Below are 19,004 nucleotides of genomic sequence, written 5' to 3' on the forward strand. Positions count from 1 at the left end.
CTTACTAACTAGCTCCTTTAGCAGCCCGAAGTCTGCTCTTCCCCATACAAGGAGATGTTATGCAATTCTTATTAATGACACTCACAAAGATAAGCAGCATACTGAATAAGGTAGATAATGAAAAAAATAAGCAGGGGTAACAGTATTTTCTGGTCACTTCATTTTCTTATCTATCTAGGCTGAGTCTAGCAGCTCAGAACAAAGTCTTACTCCGAAGTAAAAAACATAAATAACGCAATTTTATTTTACCTATTTTGTCAGTTAGAGGCAAGTTTGAGCAGAGCGTACCAGGTGCCTGAGAGCTACATTCCCAAGAATATCTAGGTCAAAGCAATTTGTCTGAGCAGAAGCGAAGCTAGCGATCTTTCTTGCTCTGCTTAGTAGTGATGTCTAAGATCTTAGTCTGGGTGCATGAGGTCTTGGCATCTGACAGTCATGAAGTTCACCCTGTAGAAGCTCCTGCTACTGCAGTATGGTATGAGAAACAATGTCTTGAGTAGTGAGCAATGAGCCCTACTGGATACTTCTCAGAAGTGAGACCAGGGAGACTGACAAAAAGCAAAATGAAATGCTACAGTGGAGGCTGGCAAGAGGAATATGGTTATAGTCTAGCCTGAATCTTGATTAAGAAACATTCAAGAATTTTCAGTGGTAAAATGATAGCACTGCAGACTTTTTTTTTTTTTCTTATGTCTGAATTAGTTTGCTTATAAGAAAGAAACAGCCTTGAAATTGGACATTAATTTGCATTAAGGTTGCTAACAAAGGACTCGCCATGGCATGCTTTAATGTTCAAAGCAAACTGCAAAGCAGATTGGTATCCATAATAAGGCACTGACAATCCCTATCAATAAGGGCCTTGCCTTTTTTGCATCAAGAAAGAGAACGGGCAGTGGAGACAAATTCATGAAGCAAAACACTTTCAAGCACAGCTAAATATGAATTGCCAATAATCCGGACCTTAAACAGTGTGACCTGAAGAAACCTTGAACTATTCAGTGTGATGCACCCATTAGGATGCAGCCTGAGAACAAAAGTATTGAAAAATGCTCAGCTGTGATGTCTTCCTGTTTGTCAAGAGCTAGTAAATACAAAAGCTACAACCAGGGTAGGGAAAAGAGGAAAAAGAAGGGGTGATTCTCACTGCAACAGCAATTGCTTCACGTGGGACACTGCCAAAACAACAGTATTGGAGTTCGCAGGTGCAAGGCCATGAGATTAATGGCACAAGAGCAGGACATTGAGGACAACAAAGGAAAATGCTGCTGCAGGGGCTCTGGGATACAGTGTCCCAGCAGCTTGTGTGGAAGGGTAGGGAGCTGTGAGTGGAAGGCAGATTACAGGATTGCAGATGGAAGGCCTTCCAGACCAGCAAGGGTGTTACCAAAGCTGCATTTTTCTAGAGCCTTGTCCCTTCCTGCACCAGCCTGGATAGAGCCAGAATAACAAGCTGGCGTTAAGAAGCTGTAACTCGGGGGCTAAGAGCATGCAGAAGGAGCCATCCCTTTATCGTGTGTATCCTCTGCTTTACAGGAGCTCTAGCTCAGTTGAAGTGCTCCCAGTGACAAGGGGAAGTAACCTGGCTCGTTGTTACTGGAGATGCTTGCGCCAGCTCAACCAGAGCTGAGGATGAAACCTCCATCAATTGAAAGAGAAAGCATCTCTCCTGTCCTGCTAGGTACTTAGTGTGGCTTTATACTATTAAACATGCCCTGCAAGAGAAACAAGACTGGCTTTATTGTGTTTCTCAGCAGCTCTTTAAGAGTTTGAAGTGAAGTAGCATGCTGAAAAACCCCTTCACACCCCTGCCCCTCACTTCCACTGTGTCCAGAGCACTAGACTTGTGTTCCCAGAGCACAGCCAAAGCTTCAGGCACAGACTGCAACTTTCCTCAGCCCTTAACCAGATGGAGGTATTCTAACTGGGAATAAAAAGGGATGACTTCTAGTTGCTCACCTTTGAAAACATTTTAAGAACTACTGTAGTGAATTCCTTCCTATTATCTGCTTATCAATTATTCATTATTTTCATTAAGGAAAACAAAGACATGCTATACTGATGGGGATGAAAGAAATCTGTAATGTTCTCTCTCTCTCTCTCTCCCCTCTGCCCCTCATACATTTTCATTTTGAGATTATTCTTAATCCATGTATACTTGAATTAGGAAAAGGTATGGGGTTTATTAGCAATAAAACTTTAGGGTTTTTTTCCCCTACTGATTTTTCATAGATTTATGGATCCATAATCATTCACGTCACAGCCTGAGGGAGATGAGGCTGGAACAGGATAATAGCCCTTAAATCCCCTTCTCTAAGCACTCAGATCTTCCCTGTCAGCAAGATTAAAACGGTCAGCAGCAGTCTTCATGTGTCTGTATGCCACACGGAGCTTTCACAACTGGAGTGGTGGCTGGCAGGGAGAAAAATGCAGAACCGCTGCTGTGTGTGATACTACTGAGATAAAGAGAGAAGAAAACAGGATTGTCAGCCTTTTTAGTGTTGGAAAGGACTGGTGTTAATTCCTTGATTGGGTGAATATAAAGAAGGGAGAAGAGTAAGGAAAAATAGTATGTTGCAGTTTAACATGCAGCGACAGTTTCCTTTCCTAAAACATAGAAGTAGAGGGAGGGAAGCACCAAATGTCCTCCTGCAGCCCAACAAGGGGAAGGATAATGAAGGCACGCGTGTAGACAAGCAGAGTGGCTTTTCTGCTACAGCTCCATTGAACTCCCAGCCCTTACTGCTCCTGGGACCTGAGGGGAATTACAACTATTATGTGGATGATGAAGATGAGGAAGAGGAAGAGAAAGAACAAGGAAAATGGCCAAGCGGAGACACATTTGAGGGAGAAAACAAGGCCTCGTCATCCATTCCTTGCTCCCCTGCCCTTTCCTCCGGAGCCCGGGCCACGACTTCCACTTCACCCGTGTTGAACATCAACGTCGGCGGCCAAAGCTACCACCTCACCTACCAGGCAGTGGCCATCTATCCCAAGACCCGCCTGGGCCGCCTGGCTACCTCCACCGACCGTCGCTGCCAGCTGGGCCTGTGCGATGACTACGCTGCCCAGGTAGATGAGTATTTCTTTGACCGGGACCCGGCTGTCTTCCAGCTGGTGTACAACTTCTATGCCTCAGGGGTGCTGCGTGTGCGGGACGAGCTGTGCCCCCGTAGCTTCCTGGAGGAGCTGAGCTATTGGGGCGTGCGGCTCAAATACACACCTCGCTGTTGCCGCATCTGCTTCGAAGAGCGCCGTGACGAGCTGAGTGAGCAGCTGAAGGTCCAGCGCGAGCTGCGCTCCCAGGCAGAGGCTCAGGAGAACGAGCAGCTGTTCCACCACATGCGCTACTATGGTCCCCAGCGCTGGCGCCTGTGGAACCTCATGGAGAAGCCCTTCTCCTCTGTCACCGCCAAGGTGATGGCAGTGGCCTCCAGCTTTTTCGTGCTCATCTCTGTGGTGGCCCTGGCCCTCAACACAGTGGAGGAGATGCAGCAGGTAGACCAGAAGAGCGGGGAGAGCCGGCCCGTCTTGGAGCACATCGAGACCCTGTGCATCGCATTCTTCACACTGGAGTACCTGCTACGCTTGGTCTCTACCCCAGACCTGCGCCGCTTTGCCAGCAGCGCACTCAACGCAGTAGACCTCATTGCCATCCTGCCCCTCTATCTGCAGCTGCTGCTCGAATGCTTTGCTGATGATGACCAGCCCCGAGGTCGGGGCTCTCAGCACGAGCACGATATCGAGAAGGTGGGACGGGTGGGCAAGGTAGGACAAGTGCTTCGCATCATGCGCCTCATGCGCATCTTCCGCATCCTCAAGCTGGCCCGCCACTCCACAGGACTGCGTGCCTTCGGCTTTACCTTGCGCCAGTGCTACCAACAGGTGGGCTGCCTTTTGCTCTTCATTGCCATGGGCATCTTCGCCTTCTCTGCCATGGTCTACACAGTGGAGCATGATGTCTCCAGTACCAACTTCACCAGCATCCCCCATGCTTGGTGGTGGGCTGCCGTAAGTAAACACATCTCACCTTGCTGGGTAGCCAGACCCCCCCCCCTTTCTCCCCCCCTTCCTTGCTAGAGTCGCTGACAGTCTTGGAAACAGCAGGCTCAGATCAGTGAACATCTGCTCGGAATTCTGAGCTTACAGGACATATGCACTCACGCACGCACACACACACACATGCACTCATTCACCTCTGTTGTGAGCTTAAGTTAAGGCTTAATCAGGGAGAGAGTGTTGAAATTCCTGCCCAACCAAATGCAGACAGTACTTGCACTTTTAAAGAAGAAGTGAGCAAAGAGACAGGAAAGAAAAGCATATCTCCGTTTAATCCCATTGTTAGTGTTGCCAAAAAAAAAAAAAAGGCAAAAATAAAAAGCTTCCATCAGGCTAGCTGGTTGTAGGTGGGCACAGGATTTTCATTGTTGTTCTTTTTGGAGGTCTACTGTGAGCCATCATACAACTGCAAGAAGATAAGATATAGTTTATTAACTACAGTCTGGTCACTCTGACTTGGAAAGCCAAAGCTTTCCCAGAGCTCTGGCCATTAAAATTGCATTAAGACCAACAGTTGTTTTACACAAGAGATTGTGTTCTGTTCCTTGGATGACATGTCTAAGGCACATGTCTGCACACACACAAAACATTGATGGTTATTTATACCATGCCAGACTTGCAGAGGAATAAATACAAAAAGAAGCAGAATGGCTCAAGGGGTTGATAATGGGATAAACTGCCTTCTACATCTAGGTCACTGGTTTGAATCCCACATCAGTCAGTACTGTGAGCTGGTTAATGTCACCTTGAATCTCTTTTTGGAATCTCTGCCAGAAAGAGTGTGATTTTAGTCCCACCCCAAGCACTTGGAGTGAGGGTAACTGGCTGAGTTTCAGCTGACAAGCCTCAGAAATGAAGACAGAATGACCTCATTTCTAGAGACTGCCAGTGGGTTAGTGCTCTAAGGCATTTGGGCACGTCTCCTCGAGAGGTCTGAACGATCACTGACCTGTACTATACTGTGTTACGTGGAGGGTTGTTTTTTGAAGCAGCACTTTCCAGGCTGCTGGGTTCACATCTTTCAGGGGCATGAAGATTTAGCCAGGAACACAGAGCTGTGAAAGTTTAAAGTCCTCCACCTTGCTTAAATGCCTCCTGGCTCTGGCAACGTCCTGGCAGAACTGTTCCGGCATCCCAAACTCAGAATTCACCTCTAAAGGGTTAGGGAAGCAGTTCAGCTGCAGACTTAGATTGCAATAACACCCAAGGATGGACATACATTCACTTATAGAAGGCTAACCAATACTTCTCAAACTATTGTGAGATCAAATTGATAGGTATATCCTTCAAGGTGGGCTGTGAAGACAAAAGAAACACTTAGGCATTTATCAAGACTAGCAGACAATGGAAAGGGAGCTGCAGGCTCTAAGTAAATGCTTAACAGATAATCTTCATGCACAAGTATGGCAGTTTCACAATTATCATTTTTACAGCAGTGTTTTGGCAGGGAGGGGTGTGGTTTTATCAAGGGCATTGCAGAGAGGGGGAAGTTGATCCCTGCCTGTAGCATTTCAGGACTGGAAAACAACAGCTCTGTTACGCTGCAGCAGGTGTATGTATCTACAGCAGCCTGGATCAAATCAGATGGTAGCCTGACATTGCAGGTGCTGAGAGAAGGCAAAGAACCTGTACCTTGGCTGTCCAAACTCTAAGGCTTGTTCTAGTCTGTCATCATATACATTTCATTTTGCAGCAGCCAATGCTGGCCTCCATAATCCATGTCTATGGTAGGGCCAAAAAGGAGCACTTCTGACCCCTGGACCTAGCTGTGGGGCTGGCTATGTCCCAGTCGCTTTTCTGGGGAAGGAAGCCCATGCAAATGGACTGGAAAGGAGTCAGAGGCTCAGTCTCAGGCTGGTTGACCAGCATAGGCACTGGATGCACAGAGCTGCATATGGGGCCCACAGGACAGCAACCCCAACCCATCCAAGGTCACTTCTGGCCAGCAGCCCTGGGAGCCCATGGCCTTCACTTCTGTTTCAGCAGCGGCTGATGAGATGTGGTGGTTTCCCATACATATGTTTGTAGTGATTCAGTGTGTGGCAGAAAAACTGGCCCTAAAGACACACATAGACATTTATACATGTACGTGCATATGTACATGTGCTGAATATTCTTTAAGCTGGGTCAGGGGAGGGAGGGAAAAATCAGTGAATAAAGGAAAGGCTCCTGTAACCTTCACAGGTCATCTTTAAGTGATATACACAGGTTATGACAAAATTCATGCTTCATACTTTACTAGAATAAGGACATGAGCCTTGTATTTTTCTTTCTGAACATGCAGGATATATGCAAAATCTTTAGGGTTCATTTCTGCAAGCTGGTGACACCATAATCATTTAGATACTTTCAAGAAACCTATATGAGTACATGAAAAAGGCCTATTTAGCTAAGCAAGTGTCTCCAAAAAAGGAGCTGTAGCATGTATGCTGCAATTCCAAGGCATAAAACTCTTTTTAAAGCCTAGTCATTCTTTAAGAGTGAAAATGAAGATCATTCAAATTTCATTAAAACCCAACAGCATTCATGGTCTTACACACAGGAGAACTGTCCCTCCCAAACTGTCACAGGAGATGTAGAAGACTATGCCAGTGGAACAGAACCTTATCACAGGATAATGGTTTTGTCCTGGCTGGTAGAGATAAACATCTTGCCTTCATCTCAGTATTTATTTTTGGAGATATTTATCCTGTATTATCATTCAAATCCAGTGACTTAATTTCCACTAAACCAAGTGACTAATCCATTTTATTCCACAGGAAGCACCAGGTGCATCCTACAAATGTGCTTACCCAGTGCTGTCTCATGTACCCTAATGCTTTCTTCATTTGAAATAACATTTTATTTAGCATGTTAGAGGATAGCAGGCTGCACACCATGACCTTCCAAAGACTTATTTCAGTGCTAAAGCCACAAGGGTATTACAGTGAAAGTCCTACTGCCTGTGGTTTATTTCTGCCAAAGTTCTAGGTTATTGTTTCACAAATACACACAGTGTGTTGAGATACTGTGAAAACAAATTCAGTAAAATCCACTGGCTGAAAAAGATCCCTTGCACAGACTAGGAAGTGCCTGACGGCAGAAGTCTGCAAGTTTTACCTGCCAGAGAAAAAATAAGTTATATTTACTAAATGTAAAAATTATAAACAATCCAGATGTGTGCCGTGGAAGTACATAAATGAGGAGTTATTTTATGCCGACTGTTTGGGAGTGCATAATTAATTGGTAGCATCCCCATAAGCAAACATCCATGAATTTCTGAAACTAAATTTTCCAAAGAAAGTATTGCAGTGCCTGGTAGAGTACCAGGTCCATATAAAACACAGTTCCTTCATATATCCATAGGCTAAAAAGAGAAAATGCTGACGGGTGAGAAGAAAAAATTTGTGCAACTATGCAGACAATGTGATGGCAAAATGTATAGATTCATATAAAGCAGATATACTAAATACTATCACTCCCACAAAAATCCAAACCAAAACAAAACAAAATAAAAAAAACCCACACCCAAACCAACATTTTAAACAACTCCCAAACCCTTCTTCAAAGGGGAATTCAGCAAAAATTTCCAACCTGTGTACCTGTCACTAAACCAAACAGGAATATTCCCTACTGAAGGCACACATACACCTTATTTCTGGAATCTCTGACATACAGCTGAGAAGGAAGATCAAACAATTTAGCACTATAAATATATATGTTGTGAGCATACACTGTGAGCAAAAACTTCCAGGTAACAGAGAAAGATCTTTGTTTTTTCCGCAGCTCCTTGTAGGTATGTAACCATTGAAGGGGATTTTATCTAGAAGCTTCAAAGTCCTGGGTCACTTCTTCCTACAGCGCAAACATTATAAAAATGTATTTCACAATTAGCTGAATCTTTTCCTGTGTTTTTCATTAGTTCCAAAAATATATATGACAAAGATAATACTCAAAATACAACCCACGGAATAAGTCCCAAAATACCAGTTTTATAAGCGCATTGGATTTAGAGACAGGGCATCTGTTCCAAGTGACACAATGAGGGAGCAGGGCTGCACTTATCACTGTCTTTGTGTGGTCAGGGAGCCATCTCTATCCACTCACTGCAGCCGAGCAAACCCACCTTCTGGATAGGCTGGTGTGGAACTTGTTTGGAAATTCCCTCTGCAGGACAAAAGCTTTTAAAGACCCTCCTGAACGGTGTCAAACTGCACTGTTGTCTGTCTTTACTGCATGAGAGGGATTTTTTTTAATTAGGGATTTTTGCATAAGATGGAAGGTACAGAAAAAAAGGCAGCAGAGAGTATTTCAGATTTATGATGCAAAATGCAAAAAAGCTAACTTTAAAATTGTCCCTGAACACATCTGTTTGTCTGTTTCTTCTCAGCTAATAAGCTCAATGTTGGTTTGCCTGTAGGTCAGCATCTCTACAGTAGGATACGGAGACATGTGTCCAGAAACACACCTTGGCCGCCTCTTTGCTTTCCTCTGCATTGCGTTTGGAATAATCCTGAACGGCATGCCCATCTCCATTCTCTACAACAAATTCTCAGACTATTACAGCAAGCTGAAGGCCTACGAGTACACGGCTCTCAAGAAAGAAAGGGGGAAGGTGGACTTCACACGGAGAGCCATGAAGAAAATATCTGAATGCTGTGGAGAAGGTGCAACCCACCCTTTGCCACAGCACTGATACAGTTTGTGCTTTGGATATTAGGAGGGAACAGAGAAGACGAAGGAGAAAAAAAGAAAAACAGATCAGCCAAGCTAACTGAAGATAAACAGAAAAGGCCAAAAGTAACAAAAGTAGATCTTGAAATTTGTTTTGAGGGGGATTGTTTTCAAAAGAAAAAAGGCTCAGATTACAACTATGGGGGTGGGGGTGGGGGGAGTGTGTTTTGTTTTGTTTGGGGTTTTTTGGTTTGGGGTGGTTGAGTTGGGTTTTTTTGTTTTTGCTAGGCTGTGAACAGCACTTAAGTGCTCATCAACTATCTGGAATGAGTTTCTTCAGATTAACCACCCAGAAACTCTGAATTAGACCCACAGGAAGATGTAACACCCTGCTGCTGATTAGACCCACAATAAAGACCCACCATAATCAAACCAAAGGAAAACAAATTGCTGCCATTAAAGGTCAGCCACCTCACTGCTGTCAAGGCAGTCTCAAAAATTAAACAACTAGAATACTGACTGCATTGCTGAAATTGGTTTTGCACCAGCTTTCAAAACCAGGAAAACAGCCTAGAGCCTTTACCTGGATATTAGCAGCATCTATACTCCTTAAGCTTTCAGCTTCTGTTTCCACTGTCAGATAGATATGCTTCACTGTTCCAATTTTATTTTTCAAATGCAGCCCTGCAAATGGTTCCCATTTTCATACCTAGGCAAGTAACATACTGCTTTTCATATTTCACCACCACCACCTCCATATTTATCTTTCATTATGCCAAGAACTAGTGAAGAAGTCTGGAGTCTGAGCTGATAAATGTCATTGATCAATTTTGAAAACATTCCCAAACCAAAACCTTCTTTAGGTACAGGATTAAGTGATAAACTAAATTATTTTACAGCATTTAATGTACCTACTTACTGAATTGTTACAGTAATAATAGGCCTGTCACGGACACAAGTGTTAAAGCAGCATTTAAAAAAATAATCAAATGAAACACTTAATGGATAATATCTCATAAAGACTTTTCATACAAAAGGTCTTATCAGCACTTACTTGTAATCAATTTTAAATATAATTTAAAGTCAAGATACTTTGTCTGGTATATAGAACCATTAAGGACACAATTCTGACACCTTAGCTCACTCCCAGTAGTACCTTACTTCCTAAGATTAATGAGCCTTTTTGCACAGCTGGATGCAATTTCTCATGCATCAGAAACTCACCCCAAAACCTACACAGCAAATAACAACAACAACAACAACAATTAAATGGAAACAGTTTCATGTATTAGTTCACAGCATATCAGGAGTATTCTTCTTACATAAGAGCAATCATACCAGTTTAGAAATAGTAACCTAAATAACAGACCTGAAACAATAGTTATTTTATTGATACTCAGATACAAATAGTGTAAAAAAAAAAGGTGACAAAAGAAGCAACAGTAACAGTTACTGATATGACCCATGGCTGTTACTCAGCAGCACTCTTGCTGCAAAATGGCCTGATGGCAGAGATGCATTTTAAAATTCTTGAACTCTCACATTATGTCTGTGCTGCCCTGCTGAATGCAAATGGCTGCATTCAAGTCTCAGAGCCGCACTGGAGACAATGGTGTGAAGCTTACTCTTGGGACCACTGAGGGTGAAAAAGTTCATTAATTTCGCCACGTCCATGCAAATTGTGTCAAGCATAGGGACATTTCTCCTTTCAATAGTGAGAAGGTAATTAGTAACCAAGTTACTCTTCTCATTCTCTACCTCCGGACAAATGTATCATAAGCCCATCTGTCATTTTGTTCTTTAGGAATGACAGTCAGCACATTGTGTGCTGATCAGCTCTGTTAAAAGCTAGACCATGTCTTTAAGGCACAGCTGAGCCCTGGGAGTTGAATGTGATAGATGTTTGCTGTTCCGGACAGCACACAATGCAGCAGGCACAATCCTGGCACTCACTGAGAAGAATAGCTGCTTTACTTTGACTCTAGGGATGGTATGAATTTGCATGGCCCTTCTGCATAGCAACAACAGGACAAGTAGCTTCCTGAAACCACAGGGTTAGATCCATTAAAAGGACTTAAGTGTTGGTGATTACCCAACTTTCCAAGATATGGGACACCCTAAATTAATTTCCTTGTCTGAAGGAATCACTACTTGCATGTACCATGCAGATGGTCAGCCTTGCATGGTAAGCTCAGCAGCTTCTTGCCACCTAGAGAAATCAAGAGCGTGAGCACTCTGCTGAGGCTGGACTTCCTCATAGCCTCAGACTTGACACAAATCACCAGCCTCATTTTCCACCCCACTTGCCTGACCTGCAGGATCCATTCAAGTAAATGTTCTTCAAGACATGTAAGAGAATAGGCTTTCAATGTAAAATATGGGCAGGAGAAAAGAGACTTCTTTTTTAATCAGGAGTCAGAATTTTATGTCCTTGGTTGGTGCTTTCTTATCTGCCCAACAAGATTTTAATGCACAAGTCCCATAGTACTGCTATAACCATTCAAATATAGCTTGGCATGGGTCTTTCCCACCCCTCTGGCTGAAGCTGTTTCACTTTGCACCGAGTAAATAATGACCCACCAGGTGACAGTAAAGGAAGACTCTACAGCTTGGTGTTTGCAACGCTTGGCTGGGTGGAAAGGTGTGGGTCACAGGCCCTGCTTCAATAAAGAGCTATGAAATACCCTGACCAAGCAGCAAAACCTTCCCACTCACTCACTTACTTTCCTCTAGCCCAAACAATCTTTGGTTGAAGGATTTAGTCTGGAAGGACTCCAGAGTCAGTCCCTGCATGCTGCAGCCACATGAAGGCAAAACTCATACTTAGAGTACGCTACAGGCCATGGGCTAAAACACTTCCCAACAAGGAGGAGACCGATTTCTGTCCTGCCAGGGGAGGACATCATAACCAGTACCACCACATCCCACCTGGGTGCTCTGAATACCTCGGGGCAGCTCAGCTTACCTAGCAGCCACCTCACTCTCTTCTTTCTCAATGCACTTTGCCCCTTCATCCCTCCACCATCCAGGCCCACCGTCTCACTGATGGCAGCTTTGGTACCTTTTTGATTCCTCTACGCACTGACTCAACATGCCGATGTCGCAGTTTGGGGGAGCGGAGTTAGATTCTTGATTAGTTCATGACCTAGCTCAATTTAGAGAGCTCTGAGTAATGGTAGAGCTGACACAAGATACATGGTAGAAGTGTGCAGTGTGGAGGACAGACCGATGGCAACTGCCACACAAAGCATTAAGCACAAGACTACACAAAGCTGCTGGCTTGGGGTTTTGTAATACCTGCCCTGCTGCATTCAGCAGGTGAATGGGTACTTAGTGGAATAAGGCATTTTCCAGCAAAACTAGAAGTTAGTGTTTGTTTGTTTCAAACAGTCATCATTTTCTTCTCTGGATTACCTTGTGCAGCTTTCTGCCTTGTGGCTTAACTAATCTTATTTTAGAGGCGACAAGCATAAGTCTGTGCATTTCAATATGCCTAATGCTGAGGTACCACTATAGCAGCCAGACATTGCCCCAAATGCCCAAAGCTCTGTCAGTACCAGCATTTTCTGTGGATGGCTACTAGCAAGGTCCTCCCACAAGGTCCTCTCCCCCGTGAGAACCTGTCTGAGGCTCGTATCATACAAAGAGGACTTCCAGCCAGCTCAGAGGAAGGGAGGAGTCCGTATTCCAATAGAACAAACTTCTGACAACCTGCAGAAGGCTGTGCAAACATGTATTAGCTGGTTTTTAAATAGGATGCAGCATTTTTGCCATTTTTTTGTTGACACAGTGGTTCCTTCCGAGGACTCTCAGTTAACTTATTCTGCCACTTCCACTAAGACTTTCAGTGGCATCATCACTGTCCCTAGATTACTCAAATGAAACAGTCAAATGGTACCCATAATGACATCCAAAAATTATGCAGGAGAGCCATGATTGTCTTGTTTACTTGAATGCCATAGGGCTTTGACAATCAAAATATTTCAAAATAACCACATCAAGGGAAAATATGCTTAAACATAACAAAGATGGGCAATACTATTAGAGCTAAAGTAGGTGGGACTTATTTTATGAGATGTTAATTTGGCATAGCTAAGGTTTTGGGGAAACAAGGTGGAGGATTCTCAAACCACTGAGAAATTAGAAACCTCTCTGAATGTGTCTGTGCTAAAATCTTCTATTTTAAATAATTGCAGATATTAATTAGCCCCAGAGGGAGAAGGAAAATATGTTCTATCACTATGTTTCACTACAGACTTAGCAAACGTTGTCTCTGGTAGACAAAGAAACAGTCAGTTTATCTGGATGGCCTGACTTCATTTTAGGACAATTAAATGTTGTTTCTTCTATTCATTTTAGGCCTAGGAATTATTGAAAAAAAGGGGGGGGGGGGGGAGAGAAAAAAGAAAAAAACCAAGAAGAAAAGAAAAAAAAAAGAAAAAAAATACGGGTGGGGGTGGTAGAAATGTAAATAGTCTGTCCCTACATGAGCCAGGAAAGAATTCCAATTAGAATATGCTTCTGCACAATTCCTTGTCTTAGAAGAACAACACATCAGCAGCTGTTTGCTTTTCTCATTCAGAAAGATAGCACTTAAAGTGGTAGCTACAGTAAGCTACAGGTTAATAGGCATCTGGTACTATTCCCAGACTTCTAAGACAAATAGAAATATTCAGTCTTTACATATGTATAATTGTAAAGATTTTAAACTAGGTACACTTCAAAGTTTTTGGAGAAAAATAATTACTATCAATAAGCCTAGGAAGGAAAAATTGTCTTCTTGCTTTAAAAATAGCTTCAACTGTTTAGAACGTTCTGGTTTTATGTTATGTAAAAACATTTGATTCATGCTTATCTGCTATTTATAAAGCTTCTTTATTCAGTAGTAGAGAAATTAAATGGCATTTGACTGTAATTCAGCTCTTTATCTTGGATTGAAAAAGGGCAAGGTCAGAGGTACTAGCTTTTCATGTACTTAGGTAATTTAATGGAAATATGCTGAGAAAAATTAAAGCATTCTACAGGTAGCTCCTGAGATAGCGATTATCAAGGTTTTTAAATAAAACTTTAATTTTATTAAGAATCTAATTCTTAATAAATGTAAAATGACTCTGTAAAATGACTCCATACTGTCATTCTAACTTCTGAAGCAGATTTGCTCCATTTATAGGCAAAAGTATTTCCTCCATATTAATAACCAGATAAACAAGTACCATACTTAAAAGTCAGTCTTTCACTACTGCTAATAACTGTTCTTCAGGCCACCACATACCCATGCAACACTCTTTTCTTTGTCAGTTCTGGCACAGGAAACTGCCTGGAAAGCACTTGTGTTACTAGCTGGCAATGAGATGTCAGAACCTGCTTTGGCTGCAGAGCTAATGTAGCTCTACGTGGCTAAAAGCTGCTAGCACTGTCACTGACAATGTCTGTCTGCAGAGGAACTTTTCAATAACCATGTAAGAACAGCCTTGCTCAGTAGGAGGCTTACACTTCTTTTTTTTTCCTTACCAAAAACTACGTACAGAAGCAAAGGCAGGGACTGCAGATGAATGCAACAGACCACCTGTAACAGAAAGGCTGGTCTCTGAGGTTCAGTCTTGCTGATCAAGCCTGGCATAAGCTGGCTTGATCATAAGCATGAGCTGGACCCACACTGATATCAAAGGGGCATCGTGCTCCTCAAGTCTGCTCCAGCCAATGTTCGAGGGTCGGGCTGGTCGGACTCCCAAATATCTTAACATCCAAATATTTAATTTGGGTAAAAAAAACGAAGAACCACCCCCCCCAACCCCCCAGCCCCCCAACCAATAGGTTCCAGAAATTCGGGAAAATTCAGGAAATCACACACAGGTTGCAACAGTACGTCCCCCTCTTATGGGGGGGGCCGCAAGGCCCTGTAAGAAAGAGCACGGTGGCTGGGTCTTCTGGTGGAAAGCACAGTTCCTTGCATGGAAAATTGTTCGCTGCTGCCGCCCAGAGGTTACAGGCTGCCAGATTCCCCTTTGCCTTAAAAATACCTAGTGCCTGCTACCCGCTATGTTAGCTAGTTCTGCTGCATCTTCTTCAGGTACTGTGACCAAAAGCCTGCAGTCCTGTCAGCAAGAGTGTTTACAATAACATAAAATTTAGTTTGTACTGCAAAATCTGTATTATCATCACTATGGACTAAATGAATCTTCAATCTAATGCTGCGTTAATTACACTGGAGATTATTTTCCCCATTCCTTTTGTTTCTGAAAGACAGCTCCAATGCCTAAAATATTCCCCAAAAGTCACTACAAAAAAAAGAGGCAGATTCTAGGCAGATCTGGATAATGTCAGGATAAGTTTAATATTCGGTCTGCATATTTCTAGAACAGTTCAAGCAAACAAAAGTACCATCACTTAACACCAGAAGATTAGTTAGGGAACATGAAAGTTCAAGATAAAGTTACCTTAACTGTAGGTTGAATGGATTGTTTTAGATCAATAGGGAGTATTGTACAGGCTTTTGTTGACAGGATTCAACATAAGCAACCAAAACACAGGTCTCAACCAATTGTCATTCCACTTTGAGGCATGGCAGGCTTAAAATAATGCTGATTTTCTGGGTGTATTTTTCCATGCAGTACAATGCATGGTCCTCTAAATCTCCATGCACTGAAGAGAGAACGGTGACATTTTATACACAGATTTGAAATACAAGTTTGATCATGCAGGTCAGCTAATCTAAAAGATCAATTTGATCCCCTGCAAAGGGAAGGTCTGCTCCTGGCTAATGTCACACTTCTCACTGCCTTACCATGCAACGCTGCTGCTGCTTGTGGTCTGGTCTTCAGGCAGGTTCCCCTTTGCTTAGTGAATCTTATCAGCTCACTAACAGAAATTAATTTACCACCATCACACACAAATCTCTAACTCGTTTGTGAACTGAATCAGCTTAGTGAATAGCCTGACAAATGCCAGAGCCACTGTAAGGGGAGGGATGCAGCATCTTCTGTTCAGAGGCAGGAGGAAAAACGCTACTGACTCACGTTGCAGCAGGCAAGCTGCTAGATTCAAAATCACGTTTATTAGATGAACTGAGGGGCTGAAGAAGAAGAGAGAAAGACACACAAGGTCTTAAGCACAGTGTTCCTGCTTTACCTCTTTCCACAGGCCTCCACTAGTCTCACACAGTTGTAATACAGCTGTTACACTTGAACCGTCCCACTGCAATTCACTTTGACATTGCTTTTCAACGGCATCTTTCGTTCTGCAACAAGTTCTTTTCCCCCAGTCCTGTCCCCCCCCGCCTTCAGAAATCTGCAAATAGCTGCTTGCTTAATGCTTTAGTTTATTGGTATGGCACAGGAGACCACTTACATGCCTGCCTTCTCCCTGTGGTTCTCTCTGCACAGACTTTTGCCTTAGCTTTTCGTTCAAATTTTACCACAAAATTCACCTTCCAAACAATTCAGATCCACTCTCTGTGATAAAGCTCACCATTACAGATTCAGATTCACTACATTAGTGCCCTACCCTAAGGCACTTTCCATACCTGCCTGACAACAAATTTTCATGTATAAATATGATTTCTGTTTATGGTCAATCATATAGAATCCTGAGCAAAACAGTGGTCAGTCCAGCACTAACACAACATTTTCCCTTTGCAAAGATAAAATGCTTTGGGCTTCATTCATACCCTTTAGGGTCTATTATTATTATTTCTGTTATTATTAAGAAAACAATTTACAAGTAAGCTTGGTTTGACGAAACTGTTACATTGCTTATTTCATTTTCACTAAAAAAAACTTTACGTGGGAAACCAGTTAAAAACAACAGCAACAAAAAAACACCTCCTAGGTATCATGACCCAGTGCAAGTTACTTGTTAGAAAGCAAGGCCTACACACTGCAGCAATTGCAGTCTGAGCAGCACCACACTGCCTGAGAGCAGACAACACGTGCACAATTTTTCCACCTTAGCGCACCATACCAAGATTAAAGGACAAAGCATGACCAATGGCAGACACTTGAAGTGCACCTGAAGCAGAAGAAAATAGGCAGTTTCAGATGCACTGTTAACGGTGCTTATTTCATTTGCTCTGTCGGTAACTGTTCATCTCAAGGGCTGGTTCCAATGTAACACCCAAGCAGCAAACTAAAGAGGCAAATGGTCAGTGTGAAGCTGAATCATCAGCTGTGAAAGGAAAAGTCCTCCAACTTGGGCTTGATGCTGTGTAAAATAGGAAATACAACATTATATTTGGCATCTGTCATTGATGAGGACATTTTAAAGGGAAACTGCTAGAGCTGCATGGAGGCTGGTGAGCAGCACTAATTCTGGAAGGCAGACCCCAGTAGCTCCCTCATGCCTGGGCCTTGGTTAACAAAATACCATAAAATTTGACATGTAAAATTGCAAGTTCAACCATTTTTAATTCTTTTGAAGAGAAATCATTCAGGCGTTTCTCAAACATGTCTTTAAATTGGTACTGCTTTTTCTTTTCACTGCCCAGTATCAAAAGGCTTGGAATTTGAAACAGGCTCTAAACCTCTTCAGATAAAGAAAAAACAGAGAAAAATGCTTAAGTGGAAAAACTGGTAGCACCAATTTGTAAAACAGCCTCTGAAAGCATTGTAAACAGAAGAATGACTTTGACTGCATGAAAACTGGTACTATCACCACACCGTGAAGATTACTTTATAGCAGGTGTTGTGGCACCCAATCTTCATCTAACCTCTCACGGGGAGCAGAAACTTTAACCAGTGCAACATATTGAACCAATTCTCCTATTCCCTTATTACCTTTTTCCACAAAAAACATTTTGCCAAGAATACTTATCACAGAATCATAGAATGGCTGAGGTTGGAAAGGACCTCTGAAGTTCATCTGGTCCAACCACCCTGCTCAAGCAGGAACACCTAGAGCCAGCTGCCCAGGACTGTGTCCAAATAGCTTTTGAATATCTTCAAGGACTGTGCCAGGGCTCAGTCACCCTCACAGTATGAAAGTATTTCCTGACGTTCAGACAGAACCTCCTGTGTTTCTGTTTGTGCCCACTGCTTCTGGGCCTGTCACAGGGCACCACTACAAAGAGCCTGACTCCGGCCTCTATGCACCCTCCCTTACGCACATTTGTAAGATCCTCCTGAGCCCTCTCTTCTACAGGCTGAACTGTCCCAGCTCTCTCAGCCTTTTCTCATAGGACAGATGCTCCAGCCCCTTCATCATCTTCATGACTCTTCGTTGAATTCTCTGCAGTATGTCCATGTCTTTCTTCTACTGAGGAACCTAGAACTGGACACAGAGCTCCAGATTTGGCCTCACCAGTGCTGAGTAGAGGGGAAGGATCACCTCCCTTGACAATAAATCAGTACATCTTTAAAATTAAAAGCCCTGGTATTTTTTTTGCCCCACAAGCATATTGTTTGCATCTGTTTTACAGAGAAAAACCTTCTGAGGACTTCTTAGTTCACTGCTTCTAGCACCTGTTCATATATGCCTGTATACCCAGAGCTCCCATCGGCTCCCTCCCCTATGCTTTTTATGACTGTCTCGCTATTCTAATAAAAGATGTAATCCATGTAGACACACTCTAGTTAGCACAGACTGACAAGCTACAGCAATAACAGGAAGAAACAGCTGTGGGGAAGACAGGGCAAATTAGAGAATCTTTAAGATTTTTGTATTTTGTCAAGCATAAGTATGCTTGCAAGACACATTCTGATTGAAAGAGCATAAAAATCCATCATTAAAACTATCTTCCATGACAGCAGATGACAAGATGACTAAACCCACTTCAACTAGTATGGCCCTTCACAAGACTTTAAATATATGACTATTGCAAGAGAAAATCACAAAGATATATAATGTTAAATTGGGCATATGTAAGGAATTGCTGCTGATAACTAAGATTGAATTTACCTGGCATATTTTCCAGCCATCAGTGGCTTTCCTGTCCCTCAGTCCGCCCCCCAGTACAGCTTGTAGACGATACTCTACTTGCTACTTGGGATGCTACAGCAAAGTGGGTTAGGGCCTTCACATACACTTGAAAGAAAAAAATCACGTCAAGGAAAGCTTACACTGCTGAAATTTGCAGTTACACGGATTGGAGAAAAGGTGGAGAACACAGTATGATAGACTCATTTTTCTTAAATTGCAATCCTTCCCAGTAATGCCTGTTTCTCGTATTAGATGGTTAGTACAATGGTATCTACCATTAACAGATCTTGAAAAAGGTTACATATCCTGAAAATCCATGGTCTCAAAGCAAGACACAGAAAAAAAACAAGGGACTTTAAACAACAAAAATAATTGTCAACAGT

General features: G+C 42.8%; 1 protein-coding gene across 2 annotated transcripts; it reads left to right on the forward strand.

The window, feature by feature from the left end:
• Positions 1-2,341: 2,341 nt before the first annotated feature.
• KCNV2 (potassium voltage-gated channel modifier subfamily V member 2) lies at positions 2,342-8,934 on the forward strand. 2 transcript variants are annotated; one of them, XM_069775855.1, is made up of 2 exons: positions 2,342-3,882; positions 8,456-8,934. In XM_069775855.1, exons 1-2 carry the CDS (start codon positions 2,569-2,571, stop codon positions 8,729-8,731), a joined length of 1,590 nt encoding a protein of 529 aa, XP_069631956.1. In that variant the 5' UTR covers positions 2,342-2,568; the 3' UTR covers positions 8,732-8,934. The 2 variants fall into 2 exon arrangements, with proteins under 2 accessions (XP_069631956.1, XP_069631955.1); XM_069775854.1 differs by having other exon boundaries at positions 2,342-4,008; positions 8,456-8,933.
• Positions 8,935-19,004: the final 10,070 nt, after the last annotated feature.

This window comes from Haliaeetus albicilla, chromosome Z, assembly GCF_947461875.1.
Source record: "Haliaeetus albicilla chromosome Z, bHalAlb1.1, whole genome shotgun sequence".
NCBI classification, from domain to species: Eukaryota; Metazoa; Chordata; class Aves; order Accipitriformes; family Accipitridae; genus Haliaeetus; species Haliaeetus albicilla.